At 40.9% G+C, this 21,341-nt stretch overlaps 1 protein-coding gene across 1 annotated transcript; it reads left to right on the plus strand.

Annotated features, from left to right (window-relative positions):
* The first annotated feature begins 1,172 nt into the window (after nucleotides 1-1,172).
* On the plus strand, nucleotides 1,173-21,097 carry LOC123027927 (influenza virus NS1A binding protein). Its single transcript, XM_044439284.1, has 15 exons — nucleotides 1,173-1,346; nucleotides 9,096-9,335; nucleotides 10,375-10,503; nucleotides 11,361-11,530; nucleotides 11,615-11,690; nucleotides 12,159-12,332; nucleotides 13,600-13,725; nucleotides 15,043-15,150; nucleotides 16,710-16,836; nucleotides 17,092-17,316; nucleotides 17,463-17,584; nucleotides 17,900-18,026; nucleotides 18,179-18,310; nucleotides 18,700-18,873; nucleotides 19,912-21,097. Exons 3-15 carry the CDS (start codon nucleotides 10,393-10,395, stop codon nucleotides 20,163-20,165), a joined length of 1,926 nt encoding a protein of 641 aa, XP_044295219.1. The 5' UTR covers nucleotides 1,173-1,346; nucleotides 9,096-9,335; nucleotides 10,375-10,392; the 3' UTR covers nucleotides 20,166-21,097.
* Nucleotides 21,098-21,341: the final 244 nt, after the last annotated feature.

The following is a 21,341-nucleotide window of genomic DNA, read 5'->3' on the forward strand; positions in this document are numbered from 1 at the left end:
TGATCCGGTTTATAGGACCAGAAGGCCTACACTGGTGCCGCGGGCAGCGTGGGATTGGGACCTGGCTCGTGCAAATTGCAATCCCTGCTTTGGCTAGAGCTGAATTCGCCCTTGGGGTCTGTCTCCCAGGCCAGCTCGGTAAGGTTGCTTTGAAGGTTAACGGTGGGACAGGCTTTGCAAAGCACCCTGAGCCCTGGGGCGAGCGAAAGTCCCTCTTATGCAGATGCTACACAGAGGAACTTGGAAGTTAAGTGCCGCGGAATCGCCCTCGCTTAACAGCGCGTCGGACTGCAGCCTGGCGCGGAAAACAGTCGCACTGAAAGCAACGCGACTTCAACTCGACCTGCACAGCCTCTGACTATTGCAAAAATAGTGGTAGCCCCCCATTTCCCCGCTTCTCGTTACTAAGAAGAGGGATTCGGGCAAATACGGTGTTCCATCGTTGCAATTCAACACACACACACACAACAGGTAGCAGCAATATTCCCCTCCACGCGCGCGCACCCGCCTTTTCCCTGCAAAAAGGAAGCGTGCAAGCTGCTTCGCTATTTACTCGCGGAGAATTTAATTCAATTAACGAGAACACCCCGTGCTAAGCGGCTGGAGTCAGCCGAGCCGCGCCGCTCCTCCGCCCTCTATTATCTTCTCCTGACCCACTTTGCAGCAAGAGAGGCGGAGGGAGGCCGAAGGGACTCCTTTTCCTCCCTCTCCCCGCGAGCGTCTCGCGGAGCGGTGCGCAGCGCAGCATGCGTCGCCACGCCCCGTCTTCCTCGCGCGCTCTTGCCCGCCGTCCCGCCCGTCCACTATCCGAGCCGCCTCAGATGTCCGGCGCGGAGGAGTACGGGGTGTGATGCGTCCGGCGCGAGGGGGCGTTCCCCATCCGTTTCCCCCGCTCTGGCCGCAGTGCCCGCAGAAGGCGGGTCGGCGGCGCTCGAGCGGGGCGCCCTGGTTGGCTGGCCGCTGCCCCGCCCCTCGCGCGCGCGCGCCGGCGCCCTTCCCCCCTCGCGCCCTGCCGCGCGCTCGCTCTTTTTGTCTCGTCACGGCCAGTGGTCCCTCGCGCCCTCCTCGCAGCCCGTTGGTTCTCGCGCCCGCCCGCCCGGCAGCCGCGGCGTCGGTCGGCGAAACCGCGCAGTCGGCCTCGCGTGGCGCCGCTCCCGTCGCGTCCGCCCCGTCGGCTCGCCGCCTTCGCTCCTCCGTCGCCTCAGGCCGCCCCGCGCCCCGGTGGTTCGGGAGCTTCCCCGCGGACCACGGCGCTCCCCGCACCCCCGACGCGGAAGGCGCCTTTTCTCCCCCTCAGCCCGGACGTTCCCAATATGAGCGGCCTCGTCGGCGTGGAGAGGCGCCAGGTGAGGGGGCTCGGGCGATCCGCGGGGCGGCTGGCGGGCGCGCAGGCGGCCGGGGGGCTTCCTGGGAGGGCGGGCGCAGGCAGGCGATCCGGCGGCGTGGGGCGCGGGGACCCGGCATGTCTGTCCGTCCGGCCGGCCCGCGAGCCTGCGATGGGGAGGTGGGAGCAGCAAGGGATTAAGCGGCGGCCATGCCGCGTCGGGGCGGGAACGGGGAGAAGAGCGGAGAGGATGCTGAGCGTGCTTGTCGGTTCGCGTCTGGAGAGCCCTTGCAAGGCGCGGGAGGTAGGTAAGAGGGCGCTACTTGGAGGGCGGAGGGCGCACCTCGTGCGGGAGTGGCCCGTGCACATTGCAGCCACCTCAGCACGGTGCCTTGGCGAGGTGTGAGACTACAGAACCCATCTCCCCAGTCAGCATGGCCGTTGGAGATGCTGGCTAGGGATTATGGGCCTGGCCATCCAACGCGTGCTTGTGTAGGGCGCCAGGTTGGGGATCGCTGCTTTAGTGCGTTGGCCGAACGGGCGCGTTGGGAACTAATGAAGAATCTTCGTTGCATTTTTATTTATTTATTTATTTATTTATTTTTAAAGAAGAAAAATTTTATCCTGAATTTGGCTACCTATCTGCCCTTGCCCTGAGCCAGATGATTTTGCTTCTTTTTGAGATTATCTTCTGACTTAAGGAAAAAAATAAAGAGGAAGTGGCCTTTATTGTGCAAGCACTCCCAATGTTTAATGCGGATTGTTTCAGGGGTGGGCGTTATGCTCTTCATGGGAAACAACGTTTTTCTGTGGTGTCTCACTAGGAAGTAGCTCTGTCGTGCTTCTTGTTGGTGGGAAGGAAAGGGTGACACAATGAGACATGCCAAGCCCTGTGCATTAAGGCTTAATAAAGCTTTCTTGATGTGAGTTCTATAATTGCGTTGTGATTTTGAACTTAGTTTCAAGGAACTTAAATTTCTACCTCTCCAAGACCTGCCTCTTAAAAAGCTGCATAGTCTGGTAATCGGGGCAGTAAAGAGCAGCCTGATAACTTCTGCGCAGTCATCTACTGCATATGCTTTCAAATGAGAGGTCCAGATTAAAACAAAGATGGCTTAATTCCCTGCGTTTTTCAATACATCTGTTTGTTATATAAGACAGTATTGTTCTGGAATGGAGGGAAGGAGCCCTGGCTCTTCCCAAGACTTTTAAAGACTTGGAAGTACAGTTGTTGCACTCTAAGCCATGTTCTTCATGATGGCCATTTCCTGGAAAGGTCAACTTTGTAAAGCTTTTGGGAAGCCTGGGCATGTTCATTTATTTGTTTCTCTGCCTGCAAAACATGGCATAAGGATGCATCTTCTTTAAAAGCAAAAAGAGAAAAGATAATTGTGTTAACATTGTGTCAGGATTATTAAGAAGCAAGGAAAATAATTACAAAGTGTGAATTCTTCAGTGTATATGAGAGGTTAGCATATTTTTCTGCATTGCCTTTGTTCCTTTTCCACGTTGCTACATCCTGTTGCCAAGCTCATGGGATTGAAAAGCTGCTGCTCCAGTATGCTTGCTGTAGTTGAAAGTATGATTGGGTGAATAAGAAAGCACCTTAGCCAATCCAGAGGTAGTTATAATGTATAATCAAATGTGTGTGTGTGTGTGTGTGTTGTGTTGTATAGTTAGGAAAGAGGGAAGTAGGCAAGGCCAAAACTCTTCTTAAAGGGGTCAGTCTTTCACATGTTTCAGTATTTGGTTTCTTCAGTACAAAAATCTGTATAAATCCTACACACAAACTGTATTTCCCAGCCAGTTTATCAAATGTTTTTGGACAGTATTTAACCTTAATTTCTTTACAGCTGTTCTTAGTGAATACTTTTGGCGTTCAGGTGAGAGTTAGGGTTCATGTAGCATTTGCTCCTAATAGAGTCAAGCTGGAATCCATAGTACAATTACTGTTAAATGTGGGGGGAAACTCTGATAACTAAGTGTGTGTACTGAAGCCCTAGGTTGAGTAGGGATGGAAAGGAGATAAAGGTGCTTGACTCTTAAATCATCATAGCAGGCATTATCCTACACACACGCAAAAAATGTCCTGCCCCAGCTGCTTCTCTGCTCTTTGAAATTCTTGGTTTTTGGTCATAAGCTAATCATACAACTGGAACCTCACTAGGATGGATTTTGAGTGGGAAAACAGAGTAGGGAAAATTGGAAGCACTGACCTCTTCTGCTTTGTTCAAAATTGCAGCCTTTAATAGCAGCTGGAGTATTGTGGAACAATTTATTTTGGCATAAACTTTTGTGGGCACTGCCCATTACATCAGGTGAGGTGGGCAGCTTATGTTGGAACACATTTGTTAGTCTTTAAGGTGCCACAAGACATGTTTTTGATGCAACAGTGTAGCACTGGATGTTGCTGAAGATCTGTAATACTGGTTTGTATGCAATGTGCTTTTTATTCCTGAAGGATTGTATGTTCAATGATACTCAAGGATAAGATGGATAACATTTTCTGGGGCTGAAATTGCAAGTGATGTGGGAGATCAGTGATGTTGATAATTTTGCTTTTCCTTTAAAGTAGCTGTGAGGGGCTCTGACATTGATTTGCACATAATCCTCATGCACCATTTCCCTCTAAGGAGGAAATACAAATATAGCATCTGTGCCTGCATTTCCCTCCACCTCCATTACTGCTACTCTTTGTATATTGACTGCAGCTTCAGGAGAGTTAGAAAAAGGCTAACTTCCACCTATGCTATTCCTTTCATCAAAATCTGCTTCAGAGGGGATAAAAATAGGGAGCTCTAATTGAGGATTTCTGTCATGCATCAATTCTGCCAGATAAGTTGTCATACATGATAAACATTTCTTCAGATAAAAAGCCATATAGATGTGTTCTAGTAGATGAGTAATAGAACTGAATTTAATCCATGCTGTGAACCTTGTGCTGCTGTTTTTCCTAGCTTCTAGATGGATAGTGGTGGCGTTGTTAAAATAGGGAATATTTTTCCATGATGCATTTTTAGCACTTGCCTTTGGCTTTTGCACTTAGATTAATTCCACTTATTCAGATTGTGAAGATGGTTGATACCAGTTTGAAACTCAGTGTGGCTTTTGCTAATGGTTATCTGGTTCTGCTCTTTTTATTTATACCACAATGATGTCTTATAAGATATACAACACAAGAGATTTAATTTTTTAAAACCTATACATGTTTTTAATTTATATAAGATTCTTCTTTGTCTCCATTAACATAATCTTTGCCTGAAGGAAATCTCAAGAGTAATGAATCTTTAGACTTTTTGATTTAGCAAAATGGAATAAAGTCTGTAAAATGCAAGAGTAGCGGCTATGAGATGGAAGTGGATGGTCCTTAGTAATAAGAGAAAAGGGTGAATGGTATTCCAAGGAGAGATTTGGACTTTGTTTGCTACTTTGGAAATGATTTGATTTGAAAATGACAAATGAGAAAATCAACAAAGGGAGTATATAAGGACCGACAAATGTGACAGCTTGCTTAGGATTTCAAATAGGATTCTGCAGCTTTTTATTATTAGCTTTTTATGTGGCCTGAGGAGACGGTAGAGAAGTATTTTTAGGATTTTCCCCCCTTGGCCTTTTTTAGTTTACCTTGAAAAGGCTGAGTTAAAGTAAGCAGTTCATTTTATAGAGCACAGGAAATACTGCACTGATGATCAGACTTTCTTCAGAATCAAGGTTGATAATTCAAGTGGACTTCTAGAGAAAAATAAGGCAACTGAATGATGGTACAAATTTTGTGAATAAAATATAAAGTTTAAAACAATGAAAATCAAAATTGCATAGTAAAATTCCATTTCATTTCATCTATTGTTGGATAACATTGATGCAGTGGGGAGCAAATCTATACCACTTTGAATCCCACTGCTGATTGAGCTTTCCACTAATGTCCATCTATCTAAAATAATTTCTAAGCTGCCTTTAAGAATCGAACACTGTAACAGATTTTCTTTTAGAACTAAATTTATATCCTGTTTCTCCACAAGGTAGAGAACAATAATAAAATTGAGATTGAAACAAAAACATGTGAGATTGAAACACATCAAACAGGTCCAGACTCATTCAGCATCAGACCAGCTTGTATATCAATGGTCTGCCTGAAGTTTTGTCTGGTTGTGGAAAAACAGAGAAGGATCCAATCCAGCTTCCTTCAGCAGGAACGTTTGGTGCCTGGGAGCAGCCACTGAGGAGGCCCACTCTCCCACACCTCTGAGAAGGGCCTCCCCAGAAGAAATTAAACAAACAGATTCATATAGAACAGTGGAGTCCTTTAAATAGCCTGGTCCCTAGAATTTTGCATAGGGTTTTCTGGGCTATAGGTAGCACACTGGATTTTGCCCAGAAATAGACTAGTAGTTGTAACAAGTCATTTGCTCCCCATAGCCAGCTTCAGTCAGCCACCTGGCCTCAGCATTCTGGACCACTTGAAGTTTCTGAAGACTTTTCAGTGGCAGTCCAATATATAGCCCATTAGAGTACTCCAAATGTGATCTAACTAAAGCATGTTTCTAAAGATATGAGGCAGAAAATTTTTCAAAGTGGAAAATTTCCTACTGTTTATTTTTCCATGGAATACTTTCATTTCATAAGTTCATTGGTAGCTATGAATGGATGCCAGTGCAGATACAGTACTGCACAAGGATGGGCGTTTCAAGATTGTGGGTGAGTGCTTATCTGCAAGCCATGTACAATCCTTTGGGTTCCCAAAATTTATTAGTGTCAACAGTTGAGTATCTTCTTTCTGAAAGGTAAATGATGTAAGGGAAGTAGATAGTATAGTTTTTTAGTTTGTACAAATCTGGTAAAATTTCTCTCTATTGATTACAATATATGTGATTTCACACCCCCCCCCCAAAAATCAGATCCAGTACTTAACTGCTGGGACAATAAAATGCATGTTGGGTACCTTTTAAAAATTGTTTACGAAATACAAATAAAGAAACTTGTTAGATAAGATTAAACTAGAACTGGCACATTTGGTGCAGTGGATTAAATAATGAGGATGTATATGTTTGTTTTAATGACTAACAGAAAGATTTTGATTAAGTAAAGCATGATAACTTAATGGAATTGTTGGCAAAGACCATCTGTAAGCTGCTGATTATATTTCAGAAAGACATTTTTGAAATTCCAGAAAATAGAAACAATTCCAAGTCCAAGATAAAGAGAAAACATAAAATGCTGCAGATCCTGTCACTCCATACTGACTTTTGCTGTTTGCTATTGGATCATAATCTAAATGTAACGCAAAATGTAAAGTAAGATGTACACTAAACAGCATCATATATAAATGATATGAGTGGTATATCAGTACTGTATTCTTCTCTGGTACATAGACTCTGCCAATCTGGTACCTGCCAGATGTGTCTGACTATAACCTCCATCATCTCCAGCCACAGTGACCACCAGATTTGCAAATGGATGATGGGATTTGTGGTTCAATACAGGTAGAGGGCCAGTCTACAACAAAGCAAATACTATTTGACACTGGTTGAGCAATGAACAAAGAAGCAGATTTCAAAAATGTTTTCTTGATTAGAAACAGTGATAGATTATATTGGATATGGAAGCTATCCATACGCTTTCATATGCAGTTTCTGCACTCCTAATCCTTTTTTCCCAAACATTACTGTTTCTGCTCTTTCCCCTACTCTCAGGGACTGGACATTATCATGGTTAAATCATCTCTGGATAACCATAACAAGCAACAAAACTGGAAGGGCTAAAAGCAGTAGTAGTGCCTCATTAAAAGTTATAGATGCTGTGGGGGCACTCAGAAATGAAGCTGTTTTTGCTGCTTGCCTTTAAAAAAGCAGTAACAGAGTCATGTGTGCCTCTGTAAGAAGTTTTTTATGGTGCCCATCTGCTACACATCTGACAGTGGGAATCAACTTGGGGAGAGGTCTCTACCTTGAACCGGAGCTTCCAGGCAGGGTTAAGTAGAGAGAGGTGATTCTTGATTTATTCCTGGTCCCATACAATCAAGGGCAGTGCCATGCAGAGTCAGCACCTTTTAATAGATACTGGAAGCAAATTGTTAATTGGTACAGCTGGTAAAAGCTGGTTGCAATATAATCCACTCTATTAACTCCAGTTAAATCCTGGCAGCCATATTCTAAACCAGTTGATGCTTCAAAAATTCCTTCAAGGACAACCGCATGTGGAGCATATTAAATTGAGCCTGTACTGTGATTCAAGAATGGATAAACTAAGCCAGGCCTGTTTTTTCTAGAAAATGGGATATATGTCCAAGGTGAAACTAAAAGGGCCATTCCAAGCTGTTGTTGTTACTATCCAAGTACAATGCAGGAGTCAGGTTTACTACCCATTGAAAACACTTTGAATATCTGCATCCAAGAATAATCCATCTGCACTGTCTTCTCTCAACCACATGTCAGATTGGGCTCATCCATCCATCCAATCTCTTATTCAAGACCTCAGTTCAGGAATTCCACTGCTTCTTCAGGATCAGCAAATGGAAATGAGAGAGATCCCTCAGCAGTTTCATGCAGATACTGAAAACTGTGGAAGATTCCTTGAGGCATTTCATATGCCAAAGACCATAGAGTAGAAAAGGAGAATCCCAGCACCATCTTTCAAGATCTGGTCACCAGAAAGGACTGGATCTGCTCTATTCCCCCTCCCCCAATTTCATCTGAGCAACATGGCCCAGAAGGATACCACAATTCAGATGTTTTGAATTGCAACTTCCATCAGCCCCAGTCAGCATAGTTAGTAGTGAGAAGTTATAAGAGTTGTAGTCCAGACCATCCTGAGAGTACCAGCTTGCCTTCTTGAGCCTGCCATAGTGGATTGGTAACAAAAGCTGCCAAGTAGTGCATGAGAAACAGTATTGTACTTTCCATCCATCTACCAGTTCGGATCTTCTACACTAGGAAAAACCATTTCTCATTGGAGGGATGAACTGGCCCCCTCTGTGATTTCCATGGGCTGGATGACTACGGATGCCATCCCCTTTTATTCTCTTCAGGACTGGGAAAGCCCCAGAGTTCTGTGTCTCTCAACATGGAGACTGATTGCAAACTGTATCAAAAGCAGTTTGGTTCAAAATGTTTGCAGTCATCGTTATCTTGGTAGGAGGGGAACTATTGCCCAAAATTGTAGAAGACAGTAAATTTTAATTGATTAATTGAAGTTTGAGGGAAAGATTCTGAGAGTAGAAGAGAATCTATATTACAGTGGAATTAATGTTTACAATTCAGTGTCTAATAAAGAACAAATTATGTTTTGCTGACTTTGTTAATAACTTTCTGATGAGTAATCATTAAACAATTATATCTGCACCCATCGTTGTTAGTGGCTTATGTAAGATGTTTTAGTTTAGTTTTTAAGAACAATTTGTTATTAGCTATGGTTCAGTACAGTAAGTGTGGTTATGTAACTTCTGTTCAGTCTGTCCAAATTTTTTGGTCAGGTGCAGTGATTTTTAGGTGTAATTGAACTGCCATAGACTGTAGCTAAATATTTGGAATATGGATCTGCAGAATATGGATTATGTTATGCTTTGAAAAGTATATTATGAAATATTATGTAAAAAGTGTTGTTGGATGAAAAGGCATGTCAGTCCATTAAAATCTTATAGTATTAAAAGGAAAATGTTATTTTCAGTTTCCATACTATTTTCCTTGTGCAAAAGTTCAATACTGAGGTATATACAAGTTTTGAATGGATATGCACCAATACTAGATCCATCAATTCAATATGTTTTCTTTTGCAGAGTATGATGCATGACTACCACAGAAGAAATTCATGCCTATAGCTTTTAAGGACTTAATTACATCGTTTTAAAGCCTGGTAGTTTTGGAGTCAACAGTTTAGAAGACACAGTTGCTTGCATTTCTTCAAGCTGCTGTTCACTGAAGAAGGAATATAAATTGAAGTGTTCCATATTAACACACAACAGAACTTGGATTATTTGCAGTCTCCTAGTCATAAAATTACAGCATAAATCTATTTGGTAAGCATTTGTGCAATAATATGGGCCCTATAATGCCACTTCTTGTGAAGTACTCTGCAAATACAAGTTACTTGTACTGTACTTAAGCAAATAAACTTGGTCTACATTGTGACGCAGTCATGCAAGCTGGCAAATACTTGAGCGGCAGTTAACAAGTAGCTAGCTCACCCTAATCAAGTATATCTACAATTGATGTAAGCAGTTTAATTAGAAAACAGATGCAGAGTTTCAGCTGTGAAATGCTATAAAAGGACTGATTAATATATAAAAGGGCAGGTCCTCACCTCTCATTCCTCCTTGCTAAGGGGAGTTGTTCTTGTGGCTTGTATTTCTTGCTTTCTGTTCTTGAAAGCAAGGACAATTCAAAATGGTTATGTGCTATGCTGTGGAAAGACTGTAGTGCCAAGTTTTTCATGTGCACACCAATGTGTATACATCATGTAGGCCAGTAGAAACTTGGAATATACTGTGTTTGCCCTCTGTATTTCCTTGAGTAACCTGCACTCAAGCATAAGTAGCTGCTGGAGGGAGATGTCAGAAACATACTCAGATCTCCCAGCTCTTGAAGAAGGTACTCTTTGGCAATGTGCCAGCACTGGGTTCTTACCTGTAAAGATTATGCCTTGTATTCTCACACTAAAATCTGGTCAATTTTCTGGCAAGTGAAAACAGTAAGTGTTATGACTTTAAAAGAAGTCATTAGTGCATTTTCCATAAAACTATGCAGGACATATTTAGAGTAGTAGTAGTAATAAATGTTTCTACTACTCAACTATCTTGTACTGAACTAAAGAGAATTTTCTGCATTTTTATTTTCTGGTATCATTATCTAGCATTAACTGGATACAGTGGATACTACTGGATACATACAAAGACAAAAAAATAAATGGAATGGGTAATCTTGTGCTTGTCCCCTTACTTTCTTTGGGACTGATTCCAAAGCAGCATACCTAGTATTGCCGCTTTAACAAGTCTTAAGGTTAAGGAAGTAACATTGTATTGGACTATATTGAATGCTACAAATGCCTCTTTCTTTCAGGCAAAAAAACCTAGCAAAATGATTCCTAACGGCTATTTGATGTTTGAAGATGAAAACTTCATTGAGTCATCTGTTGCAAAGCTAAATGCTTTGCGCAAAAGTGGACAGTTTTGTGATGTTAGACTTCAGGTAACTTAACAATATAAGTTGTCATTGTCTGCTGTGCTTGGCAGATTTGGGTTTCTTGGAGATTTTTTTTAATGCAGGGCTTTTATTTATGCTGGTAATTTAAACTTCAAAGGTGAATAATAGGAAGTTCTTAAAATGGCCCACTCTTATATTCTGAAAGCTCACCATATCAGTCAGTAGGTGAGCAGTTCTGAAAGCCTTGTTTTAACGAGCGATCCTGAGATCCCTAGATGTTATTTGGAGGGCCATGGGATTTTTCATATTTCCAGCTCTAAGGCAGAGAAAGTGTTTGAGCCATGGAGCTGGGTACTGGAACTCTGCTCCTCCTCGCATGCCCCCTTGCAGTTGGTGCATAAAGAACCATGGCAAGTATTTGCTCAAGGCAGAAAATTGACCTTAAAGTGAGGCTAAAGTGGGCAATTGTGTTTGGGGGGGGGGGTGGAGGCCAGAACAACCAGGATGCAAAGGATAGTGTCTATGCCATAATTAGACAACTGAAAATGGCCATCCAGCAAAAATGCAGAGCAGGAGAAGTGGAAGGTGAAAATTGCCTCCACTGCTCCTTCCACTCTCCATAGGATATCCATAATTTCTTCAGTCTGGGGGCCTCAGTTGGATTGTGCCCTAAATCATGACCATGATCAGTTGAGCACTGAAATCTGTAGCAAAGATATGCATAACTCACCTCGGATCAATGAGCCTTAAAAGTGCTTAGCTATGACTGAATCATGAACTAAAGAGATTAATTAATTTAAAAACCAACATTGTTAATTTTACGGCTTTATAGTCTTTTGTGAATACTTCAAAGAGTATGTATTAACGGCTTAACACTAGTGACTGGTCTTGTTTTAATTAAGGTGTGTGGACATGAGATGTTGGCACACAGAGCAGTGCTAGCTTGCTGCAGTCCTTACCTGTTTGAAATCTTCAACAATGACAGCGATTCTCATGGAGTTTCCCATGTAAAGTTTGAAGATCTTAATCCAGAAGCTGTTGAAGTCTTGTTAAATTATGCCTATACTGCTCAGTAAGTGGTACTATTTACATGCAAACTACATGTTATTTTATGTTCTTTCAAGAATAAATCCTAAAATAACTATAACTTCAATAGGTTGAAGGCAGATAAAGAACTGGTCAAAGATGTATATTCTGCAGCAAAGAAGCTGAAGATGGAAAGAGTCAAGCAGGTATAACTTTTGGACACTACAAAATACAGTGTGGTGGCTGCCTTAAACCTTACTTAGTTTGAGGAAAAGTTATATTTTAATGCGTTCCTAAAGTGCCTTAACAGGCACTTAAACATTCCTTGTTTTCATTTCGGAGCTATTTCTATTCATGTAACTAATAGTGGCAAAACAGTATATGGGGCAAGGGGGACATTTTCAAGTATATACAGGATTTGTATGAAAGCATCCTTCTCATCTATGAACAAATACAACTAAATGGGTTCCCTGGTAGAGCTACACATTTATAAAACCAAAACCCTAACATAAGGGACCCTGGTGCTTTGAGACTTCTCATAGTAGTTGGAACAACTGTAATAGAAGTTGAAAGCAGCAGAAACAAGATTATAGGCAAGAAATTAAAAGAAAAGGAAAGGATCCATAGAGCCTTTAGTAAAAAAAGTATGATTCATTGTATATCTTTTTGAAAAGGTTTGTGGAGATTATCTGCTCTCCAGAATGAATGTTGAAAGCTGTATCTCCTATCGAAACTTTGCAAGCAGTATGGGTGATTCCCGTTTGCTGAACAAGATTGATGGCTACATTCAAGAGCACTTGTTACAGATTGCTGACCAGGAGGAATTTTTTAAATTGCCACGTTTAAAGGTATGCCATTTCCCCTAATATTTTTAATTTTGAAATAAAATTAAATGTCACATTTAAATCTACCTGGAAATAGGAACCCTTTGTCATTTACATACAAAACATTAATGTATTGATCTGGAATCACTGTCAGATACACCAAAAAGAAAGCATATAAATAAAATACATAATTAAACAAAAGTCATTAGTGACAATAATACTCCACAATATAAAATACAAAAACAGATTGTGGAATCTAACTGGTCCCAGAGTTTTTTACAGTAAAAATCATCAGTTGCAGAAGCAGAAGTGCAGTAATTTTGAATTGTAAATTAGCAGTAACAATAGACCTTTTGTTTCTGTGCATAATGATAACTTTTTTTTTTTTTTTGCTGGGGTAACACAAAAGGCTTTAATAACTTATAAAATAAAAAAAGATTTGCAGCTGGCATTTTGGTAAATTACTGGCTTCTGTTAATCATTTCTGGTGATATAAAGGAAAGTGAGTAATACATCCATTTCCATAATAGATAAAAAATTGTTTTTGCCCTCCATGTAGCTTTGTCACATGAAATGTACATTCATGGGCTAAGCATATGTAGACATGAGAAATAACTTGTAAACCATTTAGTGGGGACACTTTGACCCTTAACATGCATAGTATTTCATCTGCCCTAGTCATTCTAGTAGGGAGAGAATTTACCCAACAGCTGTGTGCTGTTTTAGGTGTTTTTGTGCCAACCTGTCGGAAAGTTAAACTCAATTGCATTGGTTAACGTGGTTTTGCGTACATATTGAATAGCTTAATTTAGTGTAGTTCCTCCAAAGTTCTGGAGATATTGCAAGGATCTCTTGGGTGTTGCACACCTGTGGCTATGCATGCATTTCATCTCCCAGAGTGAAGGATGGCCTCTCAGCACATTTCCTTAAGTGAAGCCATTCATCACCTGGGAAAGGGGATGCAGGATATACTCAGCCGCTCTACGGGAGGATGAACTAAACATAGTTGTGATGCCAAATGGACTTCAGCCCCTGGAGTGGAATAAATCTAAGCTCTTTTTTCAGCAGCGTCCACAGATTGTAGCAATTTTGGTTTACCCCACCGAACTTAATGAGAATTAAGCTTACCCCTCTCTGCAAAGTTCTCTTCTAGAGAACATGAGCAAACCTTGATAGATCACCCCTTCTATGTTCTGTGTCATTATTCGAGATGCCTGGGATTGTACTTAGAATACTGTGAATGACTCATATATTTTTAAGTGTGGCCACTATACCTTGTCTTTAATTCCAGCTGGAGGTCATGCTTGAAGAAAATGTTAGCTTACCCAGCAATGGCAAACTATACACAAAGGTAATCAACTGGGTCCAGCGCAGTATCTGGGAGAATGGAGACAGTCTGGAAGATCTGATGGAAGAGGTTAGTTTTAAGAAAATGAGATTTTCTGGTCTTCAAACACTATTATTTTTTCTGAAATTAAGGATGTTCCCCTTTCTTTTTTTTCTTTAAAAAAAACTATGAAAAATTTAAATTTTACTGTAGGTATCCCTAAGCTGAGAAACTAGGGGGGTTCCAGGTGAGCTGCATAAACTGTTCAATCTGGTCTTCTGTTTTTGTTGTTTTTTCTTACTCTTTAACTTCCTAAGTAGCATGTGATTTCACTTTTAAAATGGGGAGGTGGTCTTAGAGCTCACTCCTGAATGTTCTTAATATGTTCCTTTTACAGGGATTTGCTTAAAGAGAAAAAATAGGTAAAAGGTTCTAATGGTTGTTCCTCCCCATTGATTTATCTCCCCATAGGTTTATTAACAAAACTAGGATACCCAACGCTGAAGAACCATAGAAGATACCTCAAGTGTAATGACACGTAAAGAAGCAGCAGTCCTGCCCCAGTTCTCCTAAGAAAATCCGCTGTGGGCAGAGAACGATGATGATGTTTAATGGTGTTTAATTCTTTACAGGATATCTTAATGTTTGAAAAATTTTGTGTAATTAGGTAGCCTTATTCATAAACACAACTTCAGCAGTTAGTTTGGTCTAAATCTGAAGTGCCAGTAGCTTGACAATTGAAATTGGAGGTACACATTTATATCTGGTCAAGCTTGCTATCATGGGCGAAGTTGATACGGAGAATAGTTGTGCTTACTTTACTCTTGCCCTTTTATACCTTTCTTTAGAAGTCCAGTTAAATGGTCAAATTTTCCTTGCACTTCTGATGCATTTCATACGACATCTAATAATTGGCAACTGATCATCCAAAGTTGAAAAGTAATTCCATTATATTTAATATGACCCGATTTATAATCCAGTTGTGCTTGGTTTACCTGCATGATTTTCATATTCTTAATTGGACAAGGAAAAATGTTGTATTTTGCAAATACATTTGTTCATCAGAAACAGCAAAAGTTCATTCTTGAGATTGTTAAATTTGTTCAATTTATTCTGCAAGATAATGTACAGTACACTTGTCAAACATCTTAATATTATGGTACAGTGAAAATAGAAGTCAAGGAAACGAAGATTCCCTTTGATCGGTGAGAGCAAGAATTCATCATCCAGTGTTTGAAGATCTGTCATCATGAAAGCAACTTGCTTTTTAAAAATTTTTGCCATTCTGCTAGATGGAGAGAAGATAATCTGAACTATACTGGAAACCTTATGGAGTTCATGTGCAATACACCAAAAATTAAATAGCAATGGAAACTATAGCCACATGGCTGTTCTGTTGTTTTGCAGGTTCAAACGTTGTACTACTCAGCTGATCACAAGCTGCTTGATGGAAATCCACTAGATGGACAGGCTGAGGTGTATGGCAGTGATGATGACCACATTCAGTTTGTGCAGGTACAAATTGCACATGGTCTGAGGTAATCTCAGGTACAACTGGCCAGTGTAGTTTAGCACAACTAACATGTTGTGTACTTCAGTGAAAGGAAACCATTTTCAGTTGTTTGGAAGTGGGCTGGGCGATGCGTCTTGGAGTGCAAGTACCCTAGTGGTTAGTTAGAAATTATAGCTGCTATAGCTGGAACATCTAGGATGCACCAGGTTGTCTGTTCCTGGTTTAAAAGATAGGAAAATGACTTCGTTAGATGGCTTGTGTGGTCTTGGTTCATCAAGTTCTTTTGAGCTGTAACTGTAACACAAATGTGTGCCATGTTAAACATACTAAGCACAGGAATAATGGAGTTTTGAGTGAGCTGCTAGAATGTTGAAGGTAGTGTGTGCGTGTGTACTAAATAGCATCGTGGAAGTATGGCCATGAGTAACAAGTCCCCACCCCTAGTGTGTGAATTAAACTGAAAGAGAACTGAGACAGATAAGGAGTACTAGAGAATTGTCTGTATGCAGAGCTTCATTATACGGTGTCGAATTGGTTTTTTTTTTTCTTTTTCTTGCTTTCTTTAATATGCGACTTGGACTGGGAACATGAATTTACTCGAAAGAGTTTCCTTCTGGAAGCTTGGTGTAAGGTACAAGTTGAACTGAGTGGAAGCAATTTGACATTGCAAGGAGAATTATATATCTCATAATCTTCAATTCATGCCAGGAAGCAGTGGGAAGGTGGGCGTACAGGGCACTGCAGTGCCTTGCTAACATTACAAAAATCCTGTTCACTTCCTGGATTTAACCCTTGCCTCTGCTGTGATGTTTTGTTTTGTCTGGTTGAACTAGAAACAAGTGTAGGATCAAATTGTATTTAGTTGATTTTCGTTCTGGTGTCTGAATTTACAAGAATGGGATGAAGATGGAATTATGGAGGTTTTAATTGCCATTCAGTAAGTTTGTTTGCTGTATTTAACATCAGAAGAAGTTTATGGGATCTAAAACTTTATAGCTGTAAGTTGAATGTGTCATTACAAATACCAGCAACATTAGTTTGGAACAAAGTGAGGATAAGCATTCTTCTCTGCTAGAAGGCCTCTCTTACTTGAGGCTGAGCAATGGCAGACTCATTGGGGCGGTTAACAGCTGGTGTGTCTTGTAATACCAGCTGCTGGCCAACATGAGTGGGAGAGGGCAACTACACTCGTGTCTGTGTGTGCATTCCTCACTGGGGCTTATGAACAGCCATTTTGGGAACAGAAGGCTGGACTGATCGGTCTTTTCTCTGATCCAGCAGAGCTGTTCTTACGTTCTTCATTTGGAAGCTAGGCAGCGAGCTGTGTGTTGAGGTAACACTGAAGACAAGATGGGTTTTGTGAGTAAGTGGTGCGTTAGGTGCTCCGTCGTGCTGCCAAAACATTATTTCATTAAATTGCCCGTTTAGATTTGCTTATAAATGAGGCCATGCAGAGGTTGGTTGGTTTGTTTGTTTGAAGAAGGAGAAATAGATCTGAAACAAAGGCAGATCAACTTGTGCTCACTGGCTAGGTTTCTGTAGCTGCCTTTTAATTTTACAGAAAAAGCCACCCCGTGAGAATGATCTCAAGCAGTTAAGTAGCAGTTCTTCTGGAAGTCTTTCTCCAAATGCAGCAGTGCAGAGTCCAAAACACGAGTGGAAAATTATTGCTTCAGAGAAGACTTCAAGTAAGCTGAATTTTGCATGTGGCCATATTCATAGATCATTATACATCCATGTTAAACATGAAAGTAGTGGGAGGAGAAAGCAGTAGTATGTCTTTGCCAGATGTGTATAGTACATAAGCAGACTAGCATTTTTCCTTCAAATAGTTGGGAGAAGGTTCCTGGAATTCCAGCTCACCTGCAACGTAAAGGTGTAGTTTTAGTGGAAAGAAACAAAAGTCATATTTTGGAACTGAATACATTTTTCTGTTTTTCCAGATAATACTTACCTGTGTCTTGCTGTTCTGGATGGTGTATTTTGTGTTATTTTCCTTCATGGGCGTAACAGTCCCCAAAGTTCTCCAACCAGTACTCCACGATTGATGAAAAGCTTGAGTTTTGAGATTCAACCAGGTGATCTTGTGGAAAAGCCCATGTCTCCCATGCACTACGCACGATCTGGATTGGGAACAGCAGAATTTAACAACCAGCTTATTGCCGCAGGTAAGAGCAGTGGCAGTATGTTAAACACACAGGTTGCAGTCTTTCATGATTGCACAAACTATCATCATATGTGCACCTTAAGTGAACTTCAACAAAGAGATTCAAAAATTTCAAAACAGAGCTTTCACACTTTGTATTACTACTAGGTGGCTATAACAGAGAAGAATGCTTGCGCACTGTGGAATGCTACGATCCCCGAAAGGATTGCTGGACTTTTGTGGCACCAATGAGGACGCCAAGAGCACGGTTTCAGATGGCAGTTCTTATGGTATGTGTGGAGTAGGGGAGCCATGTTCCCTTCCTGGATTACTGCCAACACCCATTCATAGCAGCTGCATTATTATAGATTAGTTTGCAACAAGAATGAAAACGTAATTATCTAATATTTACAAACACTTTGGGAAGAGGGGAATGTTACATTTTCCATGATTTTTGAGATTAGAAAAAAAACTCTCCTTTTTTAGTGGATACTTTCATGGTTGTGATTAAAAACTCCCTGGTAATTCACAAGCTCTAGGTATACATATTAAATCAATATAAGTTAATGAATGTTGTTACAATACTTACCATTTGTCCAATTTAGGGGCAGCTCTATGTTGTTGGAGGGTCAAATGGTCATTCAGATGACTTGAGCTGCGGGGAAATGTATGATCCAGAGATAGATGATTGGACTCCTGTTCCAGAACTGAGAACGAACCGTTGCAATGCAGGTAAATACTCATAATGCCTTAGGGAGGTTATATCTTTTTTAAGTATTGAAAGAGAAAGTATTGTATTGAAGTATTGAAACAAAGTATTAATACTTAAGTATTGAAACAAAGTGTTGAAACAAAGTTGATTTTTTTTTCCTGTGCCTAAACAGGTGTGTGTGCTCTAAACGGAAAGCTGTATATTATTGGTGGCTCAGATCCTTACGGCCAGAAGGGTTTGAAAAACTGTGATGTTTTCGATCCTATAACAAAATCTTGGACAAATTGTGCTTCACTTAATATCCGTAAGTCCATGTTGCATTGAGTTTGTGTGGCATTATGTAAAGACTCAAGGTCTGTGATGGGTCAAAATGTCTTGGTCCGGGAACTAATACTCTTTGCAGCTTATGCTATAGTCTGCCATTGGAAGAGGTCATGGTATACTATTACCACTTTTGAAATGTGATGGGAAAAGTTATATTAGGCTTGAGTTTTGCAGGATGTATGAGTGAGAGTCACAGCTTGTAGAATCACCCATCCTTTTAGGCCGAGGCTTTCTTAGTCTAGGTAGAGTTGTTAAACTTTAAACATTTCTGCCAGCTACAAAAGGTAACTTTTGTTGCTTTTGGGACAGTTTTGAGCATTGCCTCTTTTGTATCTGATTTCTAAGCTTCTGCTGGCCTTTGACCTGTAGGTAGACATCAGTCTGCTGTGTGTGAGCTTGGAGGATATTTATATATCATTGGAGGAGCTGAGTCTTGGAACTGCCTTAATAGTGTGGAGCGTTACAATGCAGAAAACAATACCTGGACGTTAATTGCACCGATGAATGTGGCTAGGCGTGGAGCTGGTGTTGCTGTGCTTGACGGTAAGCTCAGTCAAGTAGACAAATCTTGCAGTCTTTGTCTGCAGTACAGACGTCTTCTGCGTGTGAGCCTCCCACTGCATTTTCATTTTTTTTCCTGCAGCAGCTACATCATACAACAAACTGCTTTAGAGTTTTCCAAATTTGAAAAAGCATCTGATTTTGCTGTTCATGACGGCTTTGAACGATTAACCATAAAATGCACACACACACACACACACATTGCAGTGTGGTTCCTAGAACCTTTTGGGTGGTCTGTGAAGAAGACAGCAGTTCTCTTGTCTGCTGTCCACTAGGTGCTGTGCTTCAGGGCAGCCAAAGGTTGAGAATTCCCCCCTGTGCCCTTTCACAGTGTGATATAGCAGATGAGCAGAATCTGACCATATGTCGCAAGGATGAGGTGCCCAGCACACATGTGTCTGTTCTTTAAAGCAGCTATCTACAGAAACAGAATTGAAAGGGTAAAGTTAAAAGAATAAAGCAAGGCTTTTAATACAATTTGCTTCTAACTGGAATTAGATGTTTCCTCTATGCTGCCCTGCACACTAGTAGAGAATCCGATGCAAGGTTTAATTTCCTCACACATTCTGGGAGGCATACAAATGTACACAAGGGGGGAGGGAGGAGGAATCTCACCCAGTTACTCAGTTCTCCAGGGTGTAAAGGGACATTGAGAGCCGCTACTGACTCCTACTGGCAGATGCCTTAGTTTGACTTAAATTGGGCATTTGGAGCACTTGTAGAGCCCAGTGGAATAAATAACAATGTGCGATTGGCTTGCAGGCCCAGCTGCTTCTTTGAACATGAACTGCAGGGAGAGATGATGCATAGCTGTGAAGAGCTGCTCGTATCCCCAAAAAGGTTCTGCAGTAGGGAATGTCTGGTGATTAGAAAGCATAGAAGCACCTTGTTCAAAGAACATTTAATATAGCTCATTTTGCTCAGTGCCCAACTGCTTTTAACTCTAGAATAGGTTCTGTAGATGAAAAGCTGCTTTTGACATTAGGACTCTTTAAGGACTGGCTTGCATTCACTTCCCAGGGAAACTCTTTGTTGGTGGCGGCTTCGATGGTTCACATGCAGTGAGCTGTGTGGAGATGTACGATCCTGCCAGGAACGAGTGGAAGCTGATGGGCAGCATGACCATTCCAAGAAGCAACGCCGGTTATGCAGCAGTGGGCAACGCAATCTATGCCGTGGGCGGATTCGACGGCAACGAGTTCCTGAACACCGTCGAAGTCTACAATCCAGAGACAAACGAATGGAGCCCCTACACAAAAGTCTACAAATCCTGACTACCACAAGTCTCCTTAAAACTAACAGGCTTAGTGATGTAATTGTTTTAGTAGAGGTACACATGTGAATAGAGGGTGGGGGGTGTTAAAAGTTGCCATCAGCAACACAAAGCTTTTGCATATTGCATACTATTAATATGCTGTACATATTTTTATTTGGAACACATGAAGGTTGTTTTGTGTATTAGAATGTTACTTTAGACTTTGGAAGTTATTCTGAGAAATAATGAAGCTGATGGCATATCATTTCAAGAGCTTCCCCCACGTTTGTTTTGCCAATTTGCACACACAGATACTTTTAACCTTAGAGTTCATTTCTGGTGCAGGAAAATGTAGTGGTCTTTTTCAATGTGAGCAAATTGCTTTTTAGGCCTTGTTTGGGTTTTTTATCTTAAGTAACTGGAATGATCTAATAAGCCTTATTTAAATAGATAGATGGCTTTATTTAAAAAAAAAGCTGACACACCTGCCAATTTGACTGCCTTTTATAACTTTTTATATATAAATAAAGTCAGGAGTTCTCATTCTGTAGTGGCATAAGATAAGTGTTGAAGCAAAAAGACAATCTCAGTGTTCATAAGACTGGAGTGAGATGTGTTGTTTTCCACTGTGAGAGCTTTTATTTTCTCCTGCTACAATGTAATATGAACTCTAATATGCAAGATTGATTTTTTTTGTTGTATCTGAGTGGAGTTTCTAAACACGGCTGTAATATGACTGCAGAAAAGTCTGGCGCTGAAATTTAACTAATGTAAAGGGTGCTTTTCTGTATGGTTCTTAGATTAAGCAGTTGTAACAAGCAAAGCTGCACAAATCATGTGGTGTGTTAGCTAATAAGGTTACCCATCTGAAAATTATTGTACAAGTTTGTATCTTTCTACTGCAAGCTGAAAACATGCAATAAAACAAGCTTTGCTTCATTTCTTTAAAAATAGTTGTTCAGTGTTTTTGTTTTATCCTGATGGTCATGGGTAGTTCTTTGGTAATGTTCTGATGTCTATCATTCTACAAGTCTCACTGGGAGATGTAATTGGCTGAGATAATAGAGCATTTTATGCCCAGCCAAACAAGAATTTTCTAACCATAGTGTTACACATACTAGGAAACTATGGTCAGTAGCTCTGGAATAAGCCATGATACTAAACCAACTTCCAACTGCCAAAAGAAAAAGGTTAT

Source organism: Varanus komodoensis, unplaced genomic scaffold, assembly GCF_004798865.1.
Source record: "Varanus komodoensis strain SLA01 unplaced genomic scaffold, ASM479886v1 scaffold34_1, whole genome shotgun sequence".
Taxonomy (NCBI): domain Eukaryota; kingdom Metazoa; phylum Chordata; class Lepidosauria; order Squamata; family Varanidae; genus Varanus; species Varanus komodoensis.